General features: G+C 53.5%; 5 protein-coding genes across 5 annotated transcripts; 3 read left to right on the top strand and 2 right to left on the bottom strand.

The window, feature by feature from the left end:
• Positions 1-75: 75 nt before the first annotated feature.
• Positions 76-3,411, top strand: CCMA1212_005848 (uncharacterized protein; the record flags this gene model as incomplete). The annotated part of the gene is made up of 4 exons (XM_073703093.1): positions 76-495; positions 1,086-1,882; positions 1,942-2,079; positions 2,175-3,411. The coding sequence occupies 4 exons, from the start codon at positions 76-78 to the stop codon at positions 3,409-3,411; spliced, it is 2,592 nt and encodes an 863-aa protein (XP_073558510.1).
• A 415-nt stretch (positions 3,412-3,826) lies between these two features.
• CCMA1212_005847 (uncharacterized protein) lies at positions 3,827-4,414 on the top strand (the record flags this gene model as incomplete). Its single annotated transcript, XM_073703092.1, has 1 exon — positions 3,827-4,414. The coding sequence occupies one exon, from the start codon at positions 3,827-3,829 to the stop codon at positions 4,412-4,414; it is 588 nt and encodes a 195-aa protein (XP_073558207.1).
• Positions 4,415-6,644: 2,230 nt separating this feature from the next.
• On the top strand, positions 6,645-7,872 carry CCMA1212_005846 (Mediator of RNA polymerase II transcription subunit 19; the record flags this gene model as incomplete). The annotated part of the gene is made up of 2 exons (XM_073703091.1): positions 6,645-6,966; positions 7,094-7,872. 2 exons carry the CDS (start codon positions 6,645-6,647, stop codon positions 7,870-7,872), a joined length of 1,101 nt encoding a protein of 366 aa, XP_073558513.1.
• Positions 7,873-9,320: 1,448 nt separating this feature from the next.
• Positions 9,321-12,419, bottom strand: CCMA1212_005845 (uncharacterized protein; the record flags this gene model as incomplete). The annotated part of the gene is made up of 6 exons (XM_073703090.1): positions 9,321-10,098; positions 10,182-11,418; positions 11,491-11,805; positions 11,870-11,934; positions 11,985-12,112; positions 12,216-12,419. 6 exons carry the CDS (start codon positions 12,417-12,419, stop codon positions 9,321-9,323), a joined length of 2,727 nt encoding a protein of 908 aa, XP_073558244.1.
• Positions 12,420-17,057: 4,638 nt separating this feature from the next.
• CCMA1212_005844 (uncharacterized protein) lies at positions 17,058-18,750 on the bottom strand (the record flags this gene model as incomplete). The annotated part of the gene is made up of 2 exons (XM_073703089.1): positions 17,058-18,034; positions 18,090-18,750. The coding sequence occupies 2 exons, from the start codon at positions 18,748-18,750 to the stop codon at positions 17,058-17,060; spliced, it is 1,638 nt and encodes a 545-aa protein (XP_073558514.1).
• Positions 18,751-20,942: the final 2,192 nt, after the last annotated feature.

Here is a 20,942-nt window from a genome sequence, read left to right as displayed (position 1 = left end):
TGGTCCCCTCTTTCCCGATCTTGGAACACGGAAGACTCCTGGTAGCTCAACCGACAACCGCAAGGGTGAGAGGGCATGCCCTGCGGTGCTGGCCCATTACAGTGCGGCTTTTCTCGAATCACGAAGCTTCCAAGCTGCATACTAGGCTCGCCCACCCCATCCTCCTTCATCAGGTACCAGGTACGGANCCCCCCCCCCCCCCCCACAGCTTCTTCTCCATCGACACAAGCACCTGTCTCCAGCGGCAGCGTCCAGCTTTGCCGTATTCTACGGACTTGTCTGAAACCGCCTCGAACGGGCATTACGGGTACTCTGTTTTCTGACCAGATCTGGGGCTTGCCAGGCCTGGGACAAGTCAGTCCAGTCGTCCTGCCAGCACCTTGGGACCACCCGGCACCTCACTCCTGCACGAGGCATATACCTGTATGCGAGCTGATGAGTCCAGGAGCATCGATTGCACATACATCGACCTCGGGACCCCACTTGAAGCGCGTGGTATGCGGTCCTCATTCTCATGTCACCATACAAGTATATCCCAATCCTACCTCGTGGAACCTTGGAACTACCTAGATGCTACCCCTTCAAATCAGTCTTGAGACCTGAAGTCGATAGCCACTCAGGCCCTAACTTTCGTTCAGACAGGGGTCACCCACTGGCTCTCTCGCTTTTGCAGGCGGCTAACTACCTACTTCTTTCTTGGCCAACCCGGTCAAAGGGATAATACATCCACTGTACGAGTATTACCAACAGTACGAGGACAGCTCTCCGCTGGGCGGCATCAGAGGCAGTCCCTTTTCGAGTTCCCATTTCCAAGAGATTTCGCCCCCTCAGCCCAGACGAGACTAAACCTAGGCCGCCTTCTGTTTTGTGCCACTTCCTGTTAGCATAGCTCAGCTTGCTCTTCGTGACATATCATTTGGTTGGTTGGTTTCGAGTTTCTGATTCACACAACTCGCGTGCGAGACGACTCAACCAGCAGCTACTATCCAACGATCGGCTTACCACGGAGCATCTGTCGCCACCTCGTAAGCTCCTTTGCCTGTTTCAGAGCCTGGATCTGTCGACAACCTCCTGTTGGGCGGTAGTGGCTTGCCTGTCAAGCCCCCGTCGAGTTGATGTTGGCAGAGTTTTCGAGCATATCCCGAACGAGTCGTGTGGGCGATTCTGTTGTCGCCTCTCCGTCCGAGGGCGTAACTTCCATTCCAATGCTAGCCACTAGGTCCTGCGACACCGAGAATAGCCACTGGTCTTTCGGCAGATACTTTCCAGCTCCAGGCAAAGCTTCACCCAGTCCACGCATGTCAGACCAGTACGACTCCTCACTACCGACACAGCCAGACTGGCAGGGCCAGTATCCTTACCTTCCCCAGCCAGCTGGATCTGCCTATCCTGCGTCCGCCGAATCGAATCATGCCAACTCGGGAGTAGTCCAACCACAGCCGGTGGGAGAGGGCGGAAACCTTCGACTGGATGCTCACACCGACAGGCAACCGGCACTGCCACCCAGTCTACGCCATCATGCTTATCGTGTAGGAGCTGGAGACCACGGGCATCCCCCTCGGCCTGCCGAATCATCAGAGAGGAAAGAAGACCCGAGAGGCATGAAGTCGGCATCCCTCTTGCTGGACGAGCCCCTGGTGCCTACCAGAGCTACTGGCCGAGAGCCTGCGCCCTCAACCCACATCAACTCAGCTTCAACTGCGACGAAAGGCTTGAATGATGCCTCTGACGGATTTGGACCAGAAGACCAGTCTGCGGCGGTTGTCAAAGACGATGCGGATGATGCCTTGGCCGACGAGGATATGGCCGAAGAGGAGACAGACTCGCTTTTACAGACTACGGCAGAACGAGTCGCGGCGCGCAGAAAGATGAAGCGCTTCAGGTAAAATCCCGGCATTGGCTGGAGATTGGAAGTGACAGCAGGCTAATCTGACTGTCAAGGCTCACCCACCAGCAAACACGGTTCCTGACGAGCGAGTTCGCAAAGCAGCCTCATCCCGACGCTGCCCATCGAGAACGGCTGTCCAGAGAGATACCTGGACTTAGCCCTCGGCAAGTCCAAGTATGGTTTCAAAACAGGTAAGTAGACTCAGAAAGAGCTTTGCCTTGCCAGAAGCTCTGGGGGGTTAAGGCAGGAAGAGGTCATATGCAATAGGGCCTAACTAGTCTGTTAGGCGTGCGAAGATCAAGAGACTCAACGCCGATGACCGTGACCGAATGATCAAGATGAGAGCTGTTCCGGATGATTTTGACAACGTACAAGCCTTACACTCCCCTTACGGAGCCGTTCATGGTATGCCGATGCCTCTGGCTGCCCCCGTGGATTTTGCACACCACCCATCGTACCCGAACAATCCGATCATGAGGCCCCTAATGGTGGACGTTCGCCGCCCAGAGGGAACAGACCATCTATCTCCCACCGGACTCACCCCTTCGTTTGGCAGCATCGGCTTCCATGCTCCCAGCACAGTGAGCTCTTCTGGAGTAATGTCGCCAATATCACCACATTCTACGGACCGTTATCCTCCCCATGGAGGTGGCGGGCCACACAATTCTCTGGAAGCGCATCGTCACGGAGTCAGGCCGCATCAAGCGTTCAATGGCCGAGATCCGATCTCCAGACCAAGATCCGAGTCGCTACAGTCATACTATATGTATTCAGGGGTAAATACGCACTCTAGTGTGTCTGACCGATCCCCATTGGTCTACCAGTCCGGTCAGATGAGCCAAGCAACAAGCGGGAATTCGGCAGGCGTTGACCGGAGCCCGTACACAAGTAAGTTGGATTCTACACAGCGAAATTCGCTGAACGTTCACGCTAATGGAGACTCGATCGCAGGCGGTAGCAATACGCAGTCATCACCAACCGGGTTGAGCTATCCCAACTTCCAGCAGACGGCCGAGAACGGCTCTCGCCTTCGAGCTGCCTCAGCTTCGGGCCCGTTGCCCCTGAATCCAACGGACCACTATCGACCTCTCCACTCTCCTCAATCACAAAGCCATCGGTCAGCCGGGTCGTCTTCACAATATGGAGCATCCTCGACATACCAAACCAGCTACGGAGCTGCTCCATTGTCAGCGCCGTTGACGCCTTCACTGGCGGCACCACAGGCGCGGACGTCGGTTGGACAGTCAAGTGTCCGGGACTACCAAGACTCGGTGGGAACTGCTGGGTTTCCCCAGACATTGCAGAGCGGGTTGAACGGCCATGATACTCGAACAGAATCCAGAAGCGTGTTTCCCAGCGGGACATCAGACTATACAAGCCAGCAGCAACGGAACGAGAGCTACGGCATCAATGATCTGAATGGCACAGTTCCCTTCAAACGAGAACGAGGCTATTCGAGTCATGGAGGCGCAACCTCGCCACTGGATAAGACGAGGCCCTCGTTATATCATAGCTCAGGCTAAGCGGTTTTCGGGTTCGTGTTTTGGCGATTCATCATCTTTGTCGAAGACTTAGAACATGCTATCGCGCTGATGTACGAGCGAACCACTGAATCTACGCTACCAAAACAGGCCATAGGAAGCTAAGTGTGCATAGCTATATGACCATGAGGACCAGATTGACGGCCAGTTGGTTCTCGAAAAGCGAGTGCTTGCCGTGCGGCACTCATTTTCTCATTTTCTTTCCTATTATTACGTCAGCGGCCATACATTTGAGGCCAGGATCTTCACATATCTGAAACTTGGATATGATGCCTCTCTTTGACACATGGTTTTTCCTCTTGGAGTCATACAGCAAAATGATTTACGCATTGGGATGTACTACAGACGGGCCCGGACAAGCTGGGCGAGGTCGGCGGGCGCGACAAGACGGGTGGTGATGCTGTTGGCTTATAGGTATAGGCATGCCACTTTCTCAAAAGCGAAGCTTTGTTGCAGAATCAGCTTGTCTGATGATGGCAAAGGAGTGTGTTCAGTTGAAACTGATGCTGCCTATTCTGGGCTGGACTTGGAAAAGAATAGCTGGCATTTACAAAAAGCATTGATCCGGAGCAATACGACGGGACTGCGTGCGGGATTTGAGATATCGAATACCCCCTCCTGCAGTTGGGCACACGACACAATTTCCATTTGGACATCCGGCCCTTTTTTTTCTTTTTTCTTTCCATCTTCCTCTTCTTTTCTTCCTTGTTCTCTCTTCCCTTCTCTTCCATTTTCTCTTCTTGGTCTCGTGGTTTGTGCAACCACTCTTTCGTTCTCTTCACTTCTCTTCTTCTCGTTCAGTTGTATAGATTACAAGGACATGCCTGGTTTTACTTCTTTTCTCTTAGGAGCTTGGAGTGATGGGACACGTCGAGGCGTGACCGTCGTCTCATTTGGGTATCCTTTCCCTTCTTTTCACATTCACCTGTATATATATGGATACTTTCAGAGCAGCCGGATGCTCCTCGTCGTTGGGCGAAGATGAAAATGGAAAGGGTTTCTTTTCTGATGCCATCATACTATGTATCGACTTGTCTCTCGCGGTGACTGATTAGCAACTGTGACGTGGAAAGGAGCCGCTTGATGGTACAGGTTGTATGTAATCCCACGCAACAAACGTTTGGTTCTAGATCTCGTGATTCAAGTCACACCGACTGATCGCTGCTGTGCGGCAATACTCGTTCGATCGGCTTACCTGGATGTGAAATCCGGTCAGCACGTGAACAACGAATACGAGCTCAGTTCCCCTTGCGTTGAAAGCAATCACCACCAGTCAGTCAAGCCTAATGCTTCTCCGCACGCAGCCAAGTGGTTGACAGTGATGTAAGCAAAAAGAGAAATGCTCAACTTCTCCTGAAAACGGCAACATGGCAGATAAGTTTACCAGATGTTAGGTGTCATCACGATGGGTGGTTTTGGGGTGAAGACGATGCTTCACAGGACTCTTAAAGTGTGATTTGGAAGGAGCTTACATGATCGGATAGATAGGTATTTATGGCGTTCATCGTACGCTGGTACCAATTATGGCCCGAATCCCGAGGGGGTTTTATCCATAGTGGGGTGAATTACGATGGCAAGAGAGTCGACATTCACACGAGCCTCCCCCAACAATGGCCCTTCTTCCCCCAGATACACATTGGAGTCAAATGAAGCGATATCGTAGTGAAGAAATGTCACTTGCATCAGGTCATCACCGCATCATGGTAGCCGCACAAAACGGGGCCCTCGTGATGATGGTTTTAGGCAAGGTTGCTCAAAGTGTGCTCTGGACCAAAAGCAAACAAAAGATAATCGAAAAAAATCGTCGACGGCATCGAGAAATTTGTCGCTTCGAGAAGTGACAAAATGGCCGACGGCGGTTTTGTATAGGTATTCGATTTTGCTGGTCGGTATAATGGTTGAAAAAGAGAAGAAAAGAAGGAGAAAAAAAAAGAAGGAGCGGAAGTTTTTGGCTTTCTGCAGAGTTCTCCCCGCAGGTCATGTGATTTAGCCTGCTCTCGTGCCTTGAGGATGGGCTGCGTGGTGGCTTCCTTATGTAAGCATTGGCTCGTTGATACGGATCGAAGCATCGTGAGTTGAGTGAAGCTTTGGCGCGTCGATTCACCGACGGGGAGATTGCAGTTGTACTTTGCTCTGTGCTCCATATTGTGGTATGATGGTCAATACGAAGACTTTCTGTGCCATCCAGTATGTACCTGATCGCGAGTGAGTGTTATGGCGAGTTGTCTCTGCTGAGGCTGAGACATGCATACGGTCGGCATGCCGTCGAAGCCTTTTGCCTAATACGGCGGGAGATAGCCGAGAGCCTCGTACCTCGACGTAATACCCAGCTGATCGAAACACTGCCAAGGTACCTGGTGTCATGCTTGTTCTATTCTTTTGCTTCCACTCGATCTTCCGTATCCCTAAGCGCCTCTCGCCGCCCTTGTCACACTCCCCCCGTCACTTCTTCACTCGCCCGGCAACGTTGCGTTCCAGGGCCGCAAGAAGACGCACGCGCACAGCACAGCACAGCACAGGCTCTGGCGCATCCTCGGCAAGACGCGTTTGTTTGGAGCTTAGCGCCGTTGCCCTTCTGTGGCTCGCCGGACGTCAGTGCTGACAGCCGCTGGAGCCCCCCGTTACGTTAGCAGCCGCCTAGCACCTTTTCGCCCTTTGGGTAATCCAGCGGCCCGCTGATTGATTGCCTCGTCTTTCAGGCTCGCCCTTTGCCTTTCTCCCAGCCAACTCCACCTTTTCGCTCCTCCAGCCAGCATTTGTCGCCTCTCAACCCTCAGCGCTTCCATCATCGCCCCCCGTCCCTCGCCCTACAATCGCCCTCCCCCGTCGAACCGCCGAATCGACGCATTTCCGACTGCCTCCGCCCTCTGTACCTCTCGAGTGCGTCTTTGCGCCGCGGCGGATTCTCCAGCGATTCGCCCTTCGCCCCCTGCCGAGACCGAGAAAACCTTTGAAAGGCGTAAAGATCTTGCTGCTCTTGGCTCGGCGACGCGGGAGTTGGTGTTTTCATTGCAGGCCCTTCGCCGTCCCGCCCTCGCCGGGTCCTCTCAGAGACGTCGGCACGAAGGCTCTCCGTCAAGATCACCATCTCTCGGCCGGGTTGTATGAAGTCGTTCACCTGAGGTCGGAGATTTCCCCTTACCGCAGCCACCTCTCGGCCGACCGGCCTGGCGCGACTCGCCACTCCAGTCCTTCGCAAGGAGCCTTGGTTCATGATGTCTTTCCATCCCCAGACTCCCCAAAGTCCCTCGCAGTTTTCGCCCGCAACCTCTTCGGATCCGTCCCTCGGCTCGTCCTTCTCTGTGGCCGCCGCGGGATCAGGAACGACGACCTTGCCCACGCCTGCGCACAGCGTCAACGGCAGCTCCTCGCACCCCGACTCCATCATGCTCGACGACTCGCCGCACAAGCGCAAGCGGCCGCTCGAGGATGTCGGCGACGACCGCGAGCTGAAAAAGGCGCACGTCGATGACGACAAGCTGGCCCTCGAAGACTTGCACCTGGACGTGGGCCTGAAATATCTCCTTCTGCAATCTCGTAAGACTCCCTCCGCTGCTCTCGTCTCGCTCCTCCGCCCTTGGAAGACGCGACCTCGACAGTTCGTTGGGATGTTTTTCTTGCCGTTCCCAAGATCTCTGCTTTGTTGACACTGCTATTCATCTAGCGCATCCCGAGTCTCTTCCTAGGACGTCGGAGGATCTCTACGAGATGTTTGACTTGACTGGCTTGGCCGCCGAAGTCGCCAGAGAGAAGCCCAACGGCGAGAAGAACGCGCTCCGCAAGACGTACAAGGGCCACATCAAGCGGCTGGGCGTCACTGGACACTTTGACGTCCAGAAGAAGAAGGAGGATTCGCCCTCGGATTTCCTAGCCATGCTGCAGGTTCCCGACCACGAGTGGAACGTCCACCAAGTCAAGGGCCGCGCCCTCATGGATGGCTTGTCCGAGATGACCAAGTCGTCCCTGGGCCGCGCGCTGACCATGGCCAAGGGCCCAATCGCGAAATCGGTTTGGGACACGTCGGTGCTGGGGGACATTGGCTCTAATGGTGATAGTTCAAAGGCGCCGTCCGCGAAGCCGACGGCGCCCAACACTCCTCTGATATCCATGCCTGGGTCTACCATGAACCGCCCCAAGGCTCAGCTGTTGCCCGGTCAAAGCCCCGCACGGCCTCAGCGCAGCATCAAGAAACGGTCGTACGGCGACAGCAGCTACGAGGGATACGGTGAAGGCTTTCCCGATGATGATACCGGCCTAGAAACAGGCTATTCTACAGGAGAAGGCGAAGGGGGCCAGAAGCGTCGCAAGAAGGCAAGCGAAAACTCTCAAGGCTCTTTCATCTTACCTCTGACTTCTAACCTCTTGCAGAGCTCAGGAACAACGCCGCCTTACCCGAGCGCTATGCGCCAATCGAGCTATGGCCCTGGAATGGTTGGAGTATGACACCTGCGATCTTCCGAAGCTCATCATTCATCATGCCCTCTCAACCCGACTTGGCCGAAAGTGATCTCACGGAGAGCTGAAAGCAATGCTCCCAAAGAATCCGTCGGCTTACAGTTCGTCGCTGGCTAGTCTGAGGCCCCGGGTAGTCCGTTGCGAACTTGGGCTGGGCTGGGACAGAAAGAAAAGTTTTGAGGAAACAATCATGATACATGAAGGCTCAGCTCTCTCAGAGATCAACGGGGTACCGGCTTGTTTTTTGATCTTTCTTAACTTTTTTCCCCGCGATCTACCCTTTTTTATGCATCCTCGAACAAAGAGGAATCTCACATTTGCGGTTTTGACTAGCATGGCGTTTGGGAGAGGCCAGGTGTGTGTGTACGTTTTGACGAGCAGAGGCTTCTTTCTTGTTTCTTTCCAGAAAGTGGCCTGTTTCGTCCTTTGTTTCATGTTTTCTATTCATTTTTCATCTTTTTCGCCTTGCTTTGATATTATTGGTTTTGCCTTCTGCATTTTATTCGTTTATGGTCCCTTACAACAAAGCAGCGAAAGGGCCGGTTGGAAATTTGAAACCCAAAAAAATCTCGGAGGGGGTTGGTCGAGAGAACGACACGCTGAAAAGCCGCACAGAGACAAAAGAATTCTCATGAAAGGGATCGCGCGAGGGCGGGAACGATTTGGACGGCTGAAACGAAAAAAAAAAACAAACAAGCACATATGAGAGTTCAAAAGACGAGGGAACGTCTTCGGGGGGTGTTTGAGGAGCGGTGAGGAGACACGTGGGATACAGTTGGGCTCTCTCTCACTCACCCCCTCGTGTTTCGAGTTATAAGTTTTCTGCGCCCTTGGACGATGGGAAAGGGGGTCAAAGGCGGTGATGGTTTGTTTTTAACAGCCTACCCCCTTTTTCTAACAACTCTTGGGGGAGACTTATAGCTCGTTGTTGATTTTGTGTTCTTAACAAAACAGATACCCGTAGGTGGGGAGAAAAAACAACACATTTCACAGAAAAAGCCTGTCTCAGCGTACTATCCACGAACATAAACACTTGAACTCCGCAAGTTGTCTTTGTATGTTGATTTAGTACGCTATATATATCGTCTGAGACGACGGCAAAGCTCGCGAACATGTCACGGAGCTGTAATAATAAAGAGCAAGTCATTATGCCTCACGGGTTTCATATTATTGACAGTTTCTTGCTGGCAAGTGACTGAAAGTGACAGAGAAAGAAAGCAAGCCAGACAAGTGATGGCGAAATGGAATTGAAAATTGAACAGAGTTGAGACAGCAATACGCTCATCAATGATGCTAAAATACAACAACTCTACCCGCTGACATGGAATCGTTGAACCTGCAGAAACTCATCCAATCACATGGAGCCAGTCAAACTTACACCAGAGCCCAACGTCGCACATTACAAACAGCCCTGCAAAGATAAATCAAAGCACAAATCACTGCCTCTGCTCTCGTGGGTCGAGAACCCCGGTATTCTCGAGGCCGCCAAAGTTGCCATTCTCGACCGTGGGATACACTCCTCCGCTCATCTCAACCCAGTTCCAATCCAGGCTCATAGACAGGGAAAAGAGGTCTTGGGGGAGCACGGGTTGTGGGAAACCACGGCCGTTGGGCACCGGCGGCGACTGCATATCGCCGCCAAACCCTGTCAGATCGCTGAAGGGCTCGAATTCGATGTCCTGGGGCATCTGGTAGTCCTGTGTCCATCCCATGGAGTCGACTGACGGTGACGAGCCCGACGGCGTGGCTTTGTTGGCTGCCTTGTGAATCGAGGCACGTGCAGCGGCAAACTCGGGCGTCAGCGTATCGTGGACGCTGGTCTGCGGTGTTGTCGTTGCTCCGGTGCTTGTATGCTGAGGTGTCTGGGTAGAGGAAGCCGGCGTCATCGACTTGGCGGTAGCTGCGGTGTTGGGCGAGGAAGATTGATTACGGGCGTCTGTGCTTCCTGGAGTGTCGGCGGCCTTGCGCTTGCGTCGAGAAGATTGTTCCTTTTCAGCCTTCTCAATGACTCTCTGCGCGATTCGGCAGAATTCGGAACAGATGCCCAACATTCTGTGGACACCGCCCTGCTCTGCCTCCTGACCAAGCATTGAGAGAAACGTGACGACGAGATTCATCAGGCGAACATCGGATTTCGCACGCTGATCGAGAGGATTCTGCAAAATGTTGCCGAAAAGGGTGACCAGTGCTGAGACGGGGAAGTACAGAATCAACCTAGAAGCATGTTTAGTTGTTTCTTTTCCTGACGACCATGAAGATGGGTAAGGCAGCGGCCGGGTTTCCGTTGAGACACTTACCAGACACAAGAAAAGTCTCCCTGGGGGATATACTTCAGCAGAGAGATGGACGCACGTGCTGCTGCTGTTGACAGCATGGCAGACGAATACACTCTGGGGTTCAGCGGCCGCACGTTTTGGCCTGAGATGGCATAGTTGGCAAGCCGGCTGGTCCAGAAGCCGTGATGAACTGACATGCGGTGGATGGTTGTCAAGCAGTTGTAGTAAGTAAAGTGTACCATGACGATGTGGAGGATGAGAGGCGTGTGCGAAGCCCTGATTTCATGCTCGGGCCTAAAGTCGATGGGGATCCTGTCCTTCCACTCCTCCAGCTGTTGATCCAGCTCTCCAATTGTGGCGAGAAGCTCGCCGTCGGATTGCTTTGCCGCCTTGGCCGCGTACAGCCTCTTGTAGACGTTGCTTTCGATGACGGCAAATTCACACATGACTCGGAAAAGATTCATTTTGCCCTTTCCGTCTGCCAGAGGGATGTTGCCAATGTTGTCTTCAGGGTCGGCATCTGGAAGCTCGACGTTCATGTCATCGTCGTCCTGAGCAGGAGGGCGCCCCGATCTCAAGCAGAGATCTTTGTCTAGCATGTAAGCGATCCAAAACACTCGCTTGCGCTGCTCGATCTCGACAGGGTTGAGGTTGAATCCCGTGCCCTTCTTGTGGAGGCCAATGCTGTGCGAAAGACGAATGGCGACAGCAATCAGCAGGAAGGTCGGCTGGGGATTGGGTGTTCCCTGCATGAAGAGGGCCATTCCAAGCAGGGCCTGGACACTCAGCAAATCCGTGTTACGCATGGTGAGCTCGGCAAAGACGCCCATAGCGTTCTTCATATACCCCCAAGCCTTGTCATCCTCCTCCTGCGGAACCAGATTGCTCATGACACGCAGGCGATGAGCGATGGCCAAGGCGCAGTTGAGACTTGCCCACCAACCGGAGCCCTGATATGGATCATCGGAGTACTGGCGCTCGACCAGATGCATGAAAGTCGGCTGGTGGAAGAGCGGAAACATGCAATTGAAGTTTTCGAAATAATCCGTGAGCAGGGACATGGCCTCGGCCTTTGGCGGTAGGGGTCGGAAGACGGGTCGTTGGAACAGGTCCCTGAATATTTCAGGCTTCCAATTTGTCCACTTGTGGTCGTCTTCGGAAACTTCGGAGATCATGTTCTGGAAGGCGACATCGCCAGTCTTGTTGTTGATCCACTGAATGCCCTTTGGTGAGAAGATGGAGAAGCCGGACGAGGAGCCTGCGCCTCGTTAGTCAAGCATATCCAGCAAAAAATTGCACCGCGAGCATATCAGTGTTGGGTGATGGTTACCGATATATCTGGTTTCTCCGCAGTTGTTCGTAACCAGCGAGCACATCATCTCAGACAAGGCCTCGACTTCCTCCTCGCCCTGGAGGCTGCCGGGTGTAGCGACCGGTTTGTGCTTATCGTCCTGTCTCCTGTCCTTGTCCTTCTGGAAACCCGGCGACGTCACCGAGCTTCTAGGGGAGGCCGTGCCATCGCTTTCGAACGTGAGGCGCGAGGGCGAGGAAGGTGCTGAGCTTTGAGCGCCAGCTGTCTGCTGTGCCTTTTCGGTAAGTCTCTTCTCGAGTTCAGCAAGGTCGTCGTCCTCATTCACAAGGATTCCTAGAAGGAGGAGCATGTGTAAGTGACTTCAACTTGACTTGGGAGAAGTTGAGGATGAGCATACCGGCCAGCCGAAGAAGCTTTTCCATGCGAGCTAGTCGATTCTCCAGTGCTTCGATATATTTGGCTCTATGATATGTTAGCCTGGCGCGTGCAAAGCAATCCTCGAGCAATCGTACCCCTTTGGCGTGGCCCTCTTCTTCTCAATCTGGGTGAAGATGCATTCGGTCTTGTAGTTGGTGCAATGAGTGCACGCCGGCAGCTTACCATCGCACTTGATCTTCTTCCTTCTGCACTGGTCACAAGCCTGGACAAGGTGAAAGAATTGGTCAGCATCTCGAGCAACTTTGGTAAAGATTCCTCACTTGTGGCATATGAGCCTCGCTTCGATGAGCGTAGGGGAGCCTAACCCTAGCAATCCTCCGCCTCTTGGCCTCGTTGCTGTCGTCTAGCAGCAAGCTGGAGTCTGGAAACATATGCGCCGCCAAGTCTGGAGGAAGTTGCTGCACGGAGGGCAGGCCATCGGGGAGAAACGAGCCAAAGATCTGTGGTGGCTGGTGTGTAAGCGGTGGTGGCCCCAGAGGAGGCACCTGGAACATTCCCATGCGATCCATGCTGGTGACGCGATCGGGCGCAATTGAGGCTGTTTCTGCTTGCAGAGTCTCTTCTCATTCGCCCTGATCTGGTCTGCCTGCGCTGTGTCTGTGTCGCCGCCCTGCGATAGGCACCGGTAGACACGACCTATATGCAAAGGCGGGATGATCCTGAACCAGTTGAGAGACGGTGGATCGGCAACGCGGAGCGCCAATATGGGGGTTCGGCGAACGGACAAGGTCCCCTTATCTCTGAAGAGTGTCTCAGAAGCGGAACCAAGTATAGCTCGCCAATGGCTGTTGTCGTTTCGCGCGCGCACTCAATAGCAATAGATGGCTGTTGCTGCTTTGCCGCTGTCGCCGGATGCTGGAGGGCATAAAGCTGGCAGGGTAGGAGAAGCAGCGTCAACTATTTGAGGCTGTATGGCTGTATTCCGATGCGAAATGGTCTGAAAACGACTACACAGCGCGATATCTTGTGTGAAACCTAGACAAAACAACGGGCAGTATGTGCGAGTATGGCGGCAGCTGAGCGGAGCGTCTCGGACTCTAATCGTAGCTGAAGGCCGCCACCAGGAAGCTCTGCGGCGAATAGGGGAACCCACACTCGTCGTGACGGATTTGAAATGTCAAAGCGATAAAAGACTCGACTCGGGCAACGAAGTAGTGAGGCCTGTTAACGGGAGAGTATCGGGATGCGCATCTGAGGCAGCGCAAAGCGAGAAAAGAGGGACGAGTTTGAGCTGGTGAGCGAGTGAATGAGAAGGAGGATGATTTGAGTTAGCAGGCGATCGATTCTACGAGGTGAGAAACAAGCGGGGACCAGACACTATACTAGGTAGTAAATGATAACCCCCCAAGTACATGTACTCCGTACTGCCACGGAGGATTCGCTGTGCTAAGCTCCGGAGTTCCAGCCATGCGCTTGGTGCGTGGTTCAGGTACCTCGTGCGTAGCAGCGCCTCGTGGTGCAGCGCGGAGCTGGGCGAGCGCAAATACCTGTTGGCTTCGTACCGCAGCCACGCCCGTCGAACCTCGGAGCGGCATCGAATCAAATCAGTCAAATTCAAGTGACAGGTCGCTCGCTGTCTTCCATGGAACCCATGGATGTCTTGCCAGCAGCNCCCCCCCAAGCCGAGCCCACTCCGGGAGGTGGAACGCTCTGAGCCTCTGCGCGCTCCGCCTGATGCTCCCCCCAGGTCCCCTTATTTTTTTCTGCCAGTACAGTCTTACATACAGGTTCCAAAAGGGTTGTAAATGCTTGTGCGCACATGCTCGAGATAGTAGACGACCTACTTACCCCCGACCTCTCACGACCAGATACCGGGCCTTACCTAGAGATATGTGATGGGCTGTCGTAAAAGCCGATGTCCTTCCAGCGCCTGCAGCTCCCCGGATCGGGGGGCCCACGCGTTGTCTCAGCGCCACGACGAACAGTTGAGCGCCTTCAGGCCACCTGCACGCCCCCACTCTAAAGGTTCCAGTGCTTCTCGGCTGCCGCCCAGCGCCCATCAGCCCACTGAAGGGTGCCCTGTAAGCTGGGCCCTGAACGGCTAGGGCCTTGGCAAGTTGATACCGTCTGGCGTCATGCCGCTGGAGCAGCCGCGCCGCTAGAACCAAAAGCTACAGCCAGGGGCCCCCAGTTGCCGTTGTTAGTAATGGAGGCCGACCTGATGGGTTTGGTAGGGTGCGCTTCGTCTTGTCAGTGCGCTGCCCCAGAAACGTCAAGTCGAACCGTCCAGCAACTTGAGTCCAGATGCGGTTCGCGGAGGGATTGCAGGCAATTTGGATGTACAGAGGCACAATGGTAGCACTTGAGCAGACAGAGTCATTGAAGATGCAATCGTACGGAGGACCGCGAGTCGAGTCACAGGGGAACAGGGGCAACATCAATGTCGTTTCTCCATGTGAATGTACATACCGGCAGCAAACATGCAGCTTCTCTCGCAGCAGCGCCACCAAATAAGTCGCCGATTTGGTCATCTCTCTCTTGCCCCAATCTCGTTACGGGACATATCATGGACGCGAGAGATGCCACCACCTTACGCGCGGCGTCGTGTAACGGCGGAAACAAAATGCAGAGTCACGTCTTACGGGTTCTTTTGTCTCTTGTTTCTTGTTTCCGTCAAGTCCCCTTGACTGCTCCACGGCGCGCAAAACACCGTACGAAACACTCCATCTCAGGGACTCGGACATGACGGACTCCGTGCAATGGATCCTTGGCTTCACGGAGCTTTCAGAAGTCTCTTGTGTAATCCTTACGCCCTTTCGGATATAGCTTGTCAGCCAAGTAGGCGTGATTTCATGTCGACCTGTGGAAATGTTTATCAAGGAGCAACCAGTAGAGTGTGGCTCTCAGAAGCTGCATTCAGTCGATTCCCCTACTCATGATACAATTCTACGGTTATACATCAAGAGCGACGCTTGACAAGACGTAAAAGCGCGGCATACCGAGACACCGACGGCTTCTGCGGAGTTGAAAAGGCACGACTGTCTCTCGACTCTGACGCCCGTGTGAACATGGTGCGATACACGGCGGACTTTGCAAGTCTTCCACTCCGCAGAACAATAAGGAGGGAGAGACCAGGTCGTGCTTTGAAACTCCAGAGAAACGGACACTGTTCGTTGTCGGAATTACACGCTCGCTCTGCACCCTTTTTGTTCCCCTCCCCGCCCCCAATCAAGCTGCGACAGGAATAAACCACGCGTGAAACGCTTGCACACGACCGACGCTGCAATCGCGAGACCTTGCTTTTAAGACTCCTCCTATCCTGGACTCTTTTCGGCATGACTGATTCTTGGAAGCCTCTCAAACTACTTTGAGGCATCCCATTATTGCTACCTCGGCTTTTACAGGTAGAGTTCATCTGGTGCTCCCATACACTTGCCGCTACAAACGCCAACTTACCTGACCAAGACCAAGACCAAGGTGAACCGCACAATCCTTGTCCCAACCCAACCAACAACACAGACAGCAAAAATAACATAGCAACGTCCAATTTAAATCTAGAACAGCCCCAGAACCACCGTCAGCTTCTAAATGCGTCACAGCAGCAACTACCACCGCTGTAAGAAATACGGGTACGATGCACATAGCACGCACCACAACTCGCCAGTAATAGCATCTAAACGATTTGGTGGGAAAAAATAAGCCCCAACCACATGGTCGTCAGCCCTATCAGAATCAAATCTCACACTCCCCTTTCCAACAAGAAAAAGTTCTTATTTATAGCTTATCCAAGCACGCTTATATTTGGTACCGATCCTGCTCACGAAGTTTGTGGCTAAACTTAGAATCACTCCACGTTATTCTCTTCTCTTTCTACGTCTATAAACTTACTCTTGTAAGGTAATTCTCCGTTGCGGACGTCCCATCGCCAGTCTCCCGTGAGATCTCGCCATCGGACTGGATATAGGCACAAAGGAATAAACACCAGTCCAAGCTTCTCCGACTACCTAATCCCCCATTTCCTCCTACCCACTGACCTAGGGCAGGTAAGTAGGTAATTCATGCATGCGGCGGTACATGTCAGACACGCAGCATCCACGCGAAAGAGCACATACAAGACTTCTTTTCTTTGTTTATCGGCACATGACTCACGACTTCAATGCAGCTGTAGGCCTTCCCGTAAAGAAGGGGCCCGGAACAGTTCTGCTCCATTCGCCGTTCCGTGCCGAGCTCTCCATCTCTTCGTCGCACGCAACCGCCTCACGTTTCATCAACGTCTCGCGTGCTTATCAAGATCCCTCATATTTATTAACGACACAGCTAGAATCATGAGGGGAAAAGGTTAATGATGATGTCTTAATCACTATGCTTGACGACATACAAGCACAACCGCTTTGGGTCATGATAGAAGTGCCGGATGTGATTTGATTGCCTCCGTAATGCCACTTAACGCACACTTGGCCATTCCCATTGTAATGTGTTATCCTCTGCGATCAACTGGTAACGGTAATCCAAAGTCTACATCCAAGTCATATCCTCTCAAGTGGCACGTCGCCTCCTCAATCCCGTATATGTGTGTTGTAGAAGACAAGTCTACTGCAACATCACACCTTCGTCCTCAACCACAGCATATTCTCACTAATGAAGAGAGCAGAAAACAAAATCATGCATATGGGTGTCTGCCTCATCTTCTGACGATTGGCATCGTCCTATATAGATTATACATAATGTTATCGCAGAATGTACAAGCGTACCCTGTATACGAGACTCGCCCCTTTTCAACCCCGCCAAACTTCCTCCGATGATAATATGTCGTTAGAGAGATGGACAAGAAACGAAAAACAAAAAAGAGAGAGATAGAGAGATAGACAGAAACAAAGAAGATGGCCCTCCCATATATGAAAAAGAAGATTCTTCCATACTTTTCCTCTATATCCTTACCTTCCTTTTCCTCGGATTACAGCCCGAAATTCCCACGTTGCCCACTCCAACGCCACTTTGAAAGGAAAAAAGAGAGTAAAGAAACTGAGAAAAATGAAAAAAACACCCAAAATCAATGCTCCTTGGAGGGGGAGCAACCCGGTGAGTACAGAAGCGGCGACGAGAGGAAAATAGAGAGAGGAAAGTCACAGCTCAGTAAAATTGAAGACAGCATGTACAGGGACAAGATAAGGGTATGAAAACGTATGCAACAACGGCTTGGTATCAAATCAAATGCTCTCTTGAAATCTCGACCCCCTGCTTGGACTCTCGCGTAGTCGTGGGAAAGAAGGCGCAGAGGCGTCCGCAGGAGGTGTTTTCGGAGGGTCGGCGAATGGGTTCGGCTCCGCGACCACGGCTCGAGCTGGGCCAGACCGTACTATCGGTACGCCGCTTTCTGGCCGCATGGGGGCTCCCAGCTGCAGCCGAGCTCCCGCTCCTCCCACAGGATCAAAGGCTTGGGAACCTCGGTAGTAATCTGACGTGCTGCTCATGAAGCTCGAGCGAGGGTCCGAGTACCCGTCGCCGCCCACCTGCAGGACTGACGGCAGCTTTCTGCCTGATACGCGGTAGAAGCTCTTTTCTGCCGTTTCTGCAGAGTTCGCAGAAGCAAAGCTGCTTTTGGACGCCAAGCCGGTGAATGCCGCGGTCACTGCGGCAGCGCTGTATCTCTCCGTCATTGCGCCTCCACTGCCGCTGCTGCCTCCGCTGGGAGCTCCGTCAGGGGTGACGATGGCTGGGGGAAGTCCACGGCCCTCTGAAGTGGGTTGCCCGGCGGATTGAGCTGCATTGAGTTGGCGTCTCTTGTACCGCAAAGCGAGCAAAATCAGGACGAGAAAGAAAGCGGCGCCAGCGAGGCCTCCAACTACACCTCCAATGACTTGCTTCTGCTGAGGGGACAACACGTTATCCGTCCCGTTGGACGGTGCTGAAGGAGCGGCCTCTGTACTGCTTGTTGTCGGTGACTCGCCGTCTCCTCCAAACACGCCGCCCAATGCAGCATCTGTAGGCAAGGGCTCAAAGGACGAGACGGTTGGCAGGATAGTTTCCGAAAAGGATGTAGCCTCAGAGGTTGAGAATTCCGTAGTCGTCAATGAAGTGTGAGAGTGCGTCTTCGTCGAGGAGTGTTTGGTTGACGAGTGAGTGGCGTTTATTGACTCAGCATGGAACAAAGAATTGGTCGAGTTATGATGGCCAGAATGATGGACTTGATGTCTGAAATTAGCATTATACCTCGTTGTCAGTAGAGGGTGACGACGTACTATCTGTTCCGTTGTGGCCTATGCCCAGCGAAGGAGCCGCTGGTGTTGGCGGTGGTGAAGAATGAGCGGACGGCGAAAGAGACGCCGGGGAAGTCGGTGTGATTGAGATAGTGGGAATAGAAGCAGCCGACGCTTGCGAGCTGCTGGGGACTGAGGCGGCCGTTGATTGAGAGCTGACGCTAGACGTTGACGACTGAATCACTCCGCTGGGCTCCGAGCCCGAACCCGGCGCAGCGGGAGCCGGCGTATGGTCCGGGTTCGAGGCGGAAATGGTCTTGCCCGTGTCCTTGTCCACAATTACGGTGTTGGGGATAGCGAAGCGAGTCTGCGTCTCGATTGGTGATCCGGACGAGTCCACGATTTGAACGAGCGAAACGGTCTGGACGACCCGGGTAACGAGGGATGTTGCGCTGGGAGTGATCGCATTGGTGGACTCTTGGTCTTTGACGGGCACGGCAGCTCGATCATGGAGCTTCGGTTCCTGAGCGCTTTCGAGCTTGACGTCGTCGGGTCGGGGGCTAGCAACGGCGTCGTGAGGATACTGCTGATGCAGGTGCTGGTCGTGTCCGTGTCCGTGGTCAAGTTTGTATGAAGAATGAGCGTGCGCGTGAGCGTGAGGACCGCCGCGGGCCTGAAGGAGTGAAGGCCGGCGGCTCGTCATGGTGGCAATGTTGGCGGGCAGTGCTGATTTGCCCGGTGACGACGATCGTGTCGTATTCCCAGGTGATGTGGGGCTGGCGTCGAGTGGTGAAGCAAGTGAAGATCTATTTCGCTATTCCTTCTGCCGACGGCATTTTGAGGGCCCAAGTAACCACCGGTGTCGTTGTGAGTCTCGACGGAGCTAGTGTTGTCGGCCTTGGCGATGTTCGTCGAAGGAGATTCGCCTCACCTTCACCATCCGCCCGTGTTCCTGGGAGATGGATCCAATGGAGTTAGAAAGGCGAAAACACAGAAAAATCCCAGGCAATGAAAATCCAGAAGAGAACGTCCAGAAGGTGGTCGTTTCGTTTCGTTTCGTTTGCTCGTGGCGCTCCGGCTTCTCTCGTTTCTGCTTCTCTTGTTCGTCCCAATCGCACGCGAACTCCCCTTTTTGAAAGAACAGCTCAACAACGGTTAACGAAAGAATGGTCAAAAGGTCATGGCGAAGGGCGAAGAGAAAGAAAACAAAGCAACGGTGCGCGCACGTCCGCTGGCCACGAGAGAGAAAAGGAAGCGAAAGGAAAGAAGACAAACGGGCGGAAGAGGAGAGAGGCTTGGGAAGGGGAAACGAGAGCAATCTCTCCGCCAGGGACGAGCCGGGCCACTGAGACTTGAGGTGCTCAAAGGACGAAGCGCAAGTATCAGGTACCTCGGCCGGTTTCAGGCACGGAGCACCGCTACCTGTCTGGCGCAGTCTAGCAAGCGCGATCGCAAGTACTAGGTGCGGCTTTGTGCTTGACCCTGCTTGCACGGAGTACGAGGGACGGGCGAGGCCTATGGGATTGTCTGGATGCGAAAGCCGAGCTGGACGACTGCTTGAACGAGGATGCCGGGGCTTTCGCTAGCCAGCCAGGATGTGGACGTGGTTAATTATGGTGCACTTGATGCCATTCGCTCCGTGCCTGAGGCTGATGCTAGCGCAGATGCCGGGACAGGCCTGCCACTAGCTGCGAGGTACAGGCCCGGCGGCGATGCTAGCACTGGTACGCTGCGCCTTAGCACTGCGACAGCCCGCAGAGGTACACCAAAATGTCGGCACATGCAATTTCGTTTGGCGGGGGGATTGCGGCTCGGGCAGCCAATCATGGGCGGGCAGCCGTACGATTCGGTGGCCCGAGCGCTGCTATGTCGAGCGCCAAGACACACCAGGCGATGCAGGTCCGAGAGGGGCGAGCACCTTCCAGCACTTGAACAGTAGAGGCGACGGGAGTCAAACTGATAAAGAACCAGTTGCTTCCAGTAGCACTTACCTGTTCCGTCTGTTGGGCTTCTTCAGCGAGAAATAACGTTTGTTAGTGCATGTGCGCGAATTTCGGCGGTGCGTGATGGTAGATGCGTGTAAGTGCATTGATGAGTGGCCGACGCCGTCTAAGAGATCATTGGCAAGGCCTCGTGATGAAAATCTAATTTATCTACCTACAATAGTCAGATGGGGCACCTCTCGTCGCTAATCACAATGCCTCCATATTGCATCCTCGTTGTGATGGGCCTACAAGTACAACAGTAGAGGAGCTCTACACTGGCAAAGAGAAGAATGCAAGCGGTGAAATGCCACCACATGACCGACAATTCTCCGTCATGAAGATTGGACTGCTCTTGTTGGTAGACATTCGTAGCTGCAAGAGAATTAATGAGGTGCTGTCAAGCTTCGGCTTATCACGAAAAATGTCCATCGTACAGCTTCATACAGCAAAGGTTAAGAATGCCATGAGTCATATCACTCAGTATCGTGCCACAAGGACAAGCTATTGCTTCGAAAAATTCATGTATACTTTTCTTCTCCTCTCCTGCGGTATCTCCGGCTTGCGGTTTGGCATGCCGCTCGTCGTTTGCTCAGGGTGCCTTGCTGATACTGAGCAAGCAAGCAATGGGAAACCCTGCTAGTGCGCTGTGTGGCATCAATGCATCCCTAGCACTGCAGATTGGAGGCTGCACGACGAAGGAACGGCGGAGACTAGGAGCCATCGCTGTGCTCCTGGTCAATCTGCAGGTACCGCTAGGCTGATGAGCCCGTTCTTGTAGACGATGAAACCACATTCATGGCGACTGCATCACAGCCACGGGCAGTACGATGAGTGGTAATACATGTCTCAAGCTATCAGCATACAGCCAGAGACTTACCTACCTTGGTATTGGAGTGCTCTGTACTCGACC

This window comes from Trichoderma ghanense (assembly GCF_004382785.1).
Source record: "Trichoderma ghanense strain CCMA-1212 chromosome Unknown scaffold_6, whole genome shotgun sequence".
NCBI classification, from domain to species: Eukaryota; Fungi; Ascomycota; class Sordariomycetes; order Hypocreales; family Hypocreaceae; genus Trichoderma; species Trichoderma ghanense.
Note: the sequence above shows the minus strand (reverse complement) of the source record. Positions and strands in the feature narration are given on the sequence as shown.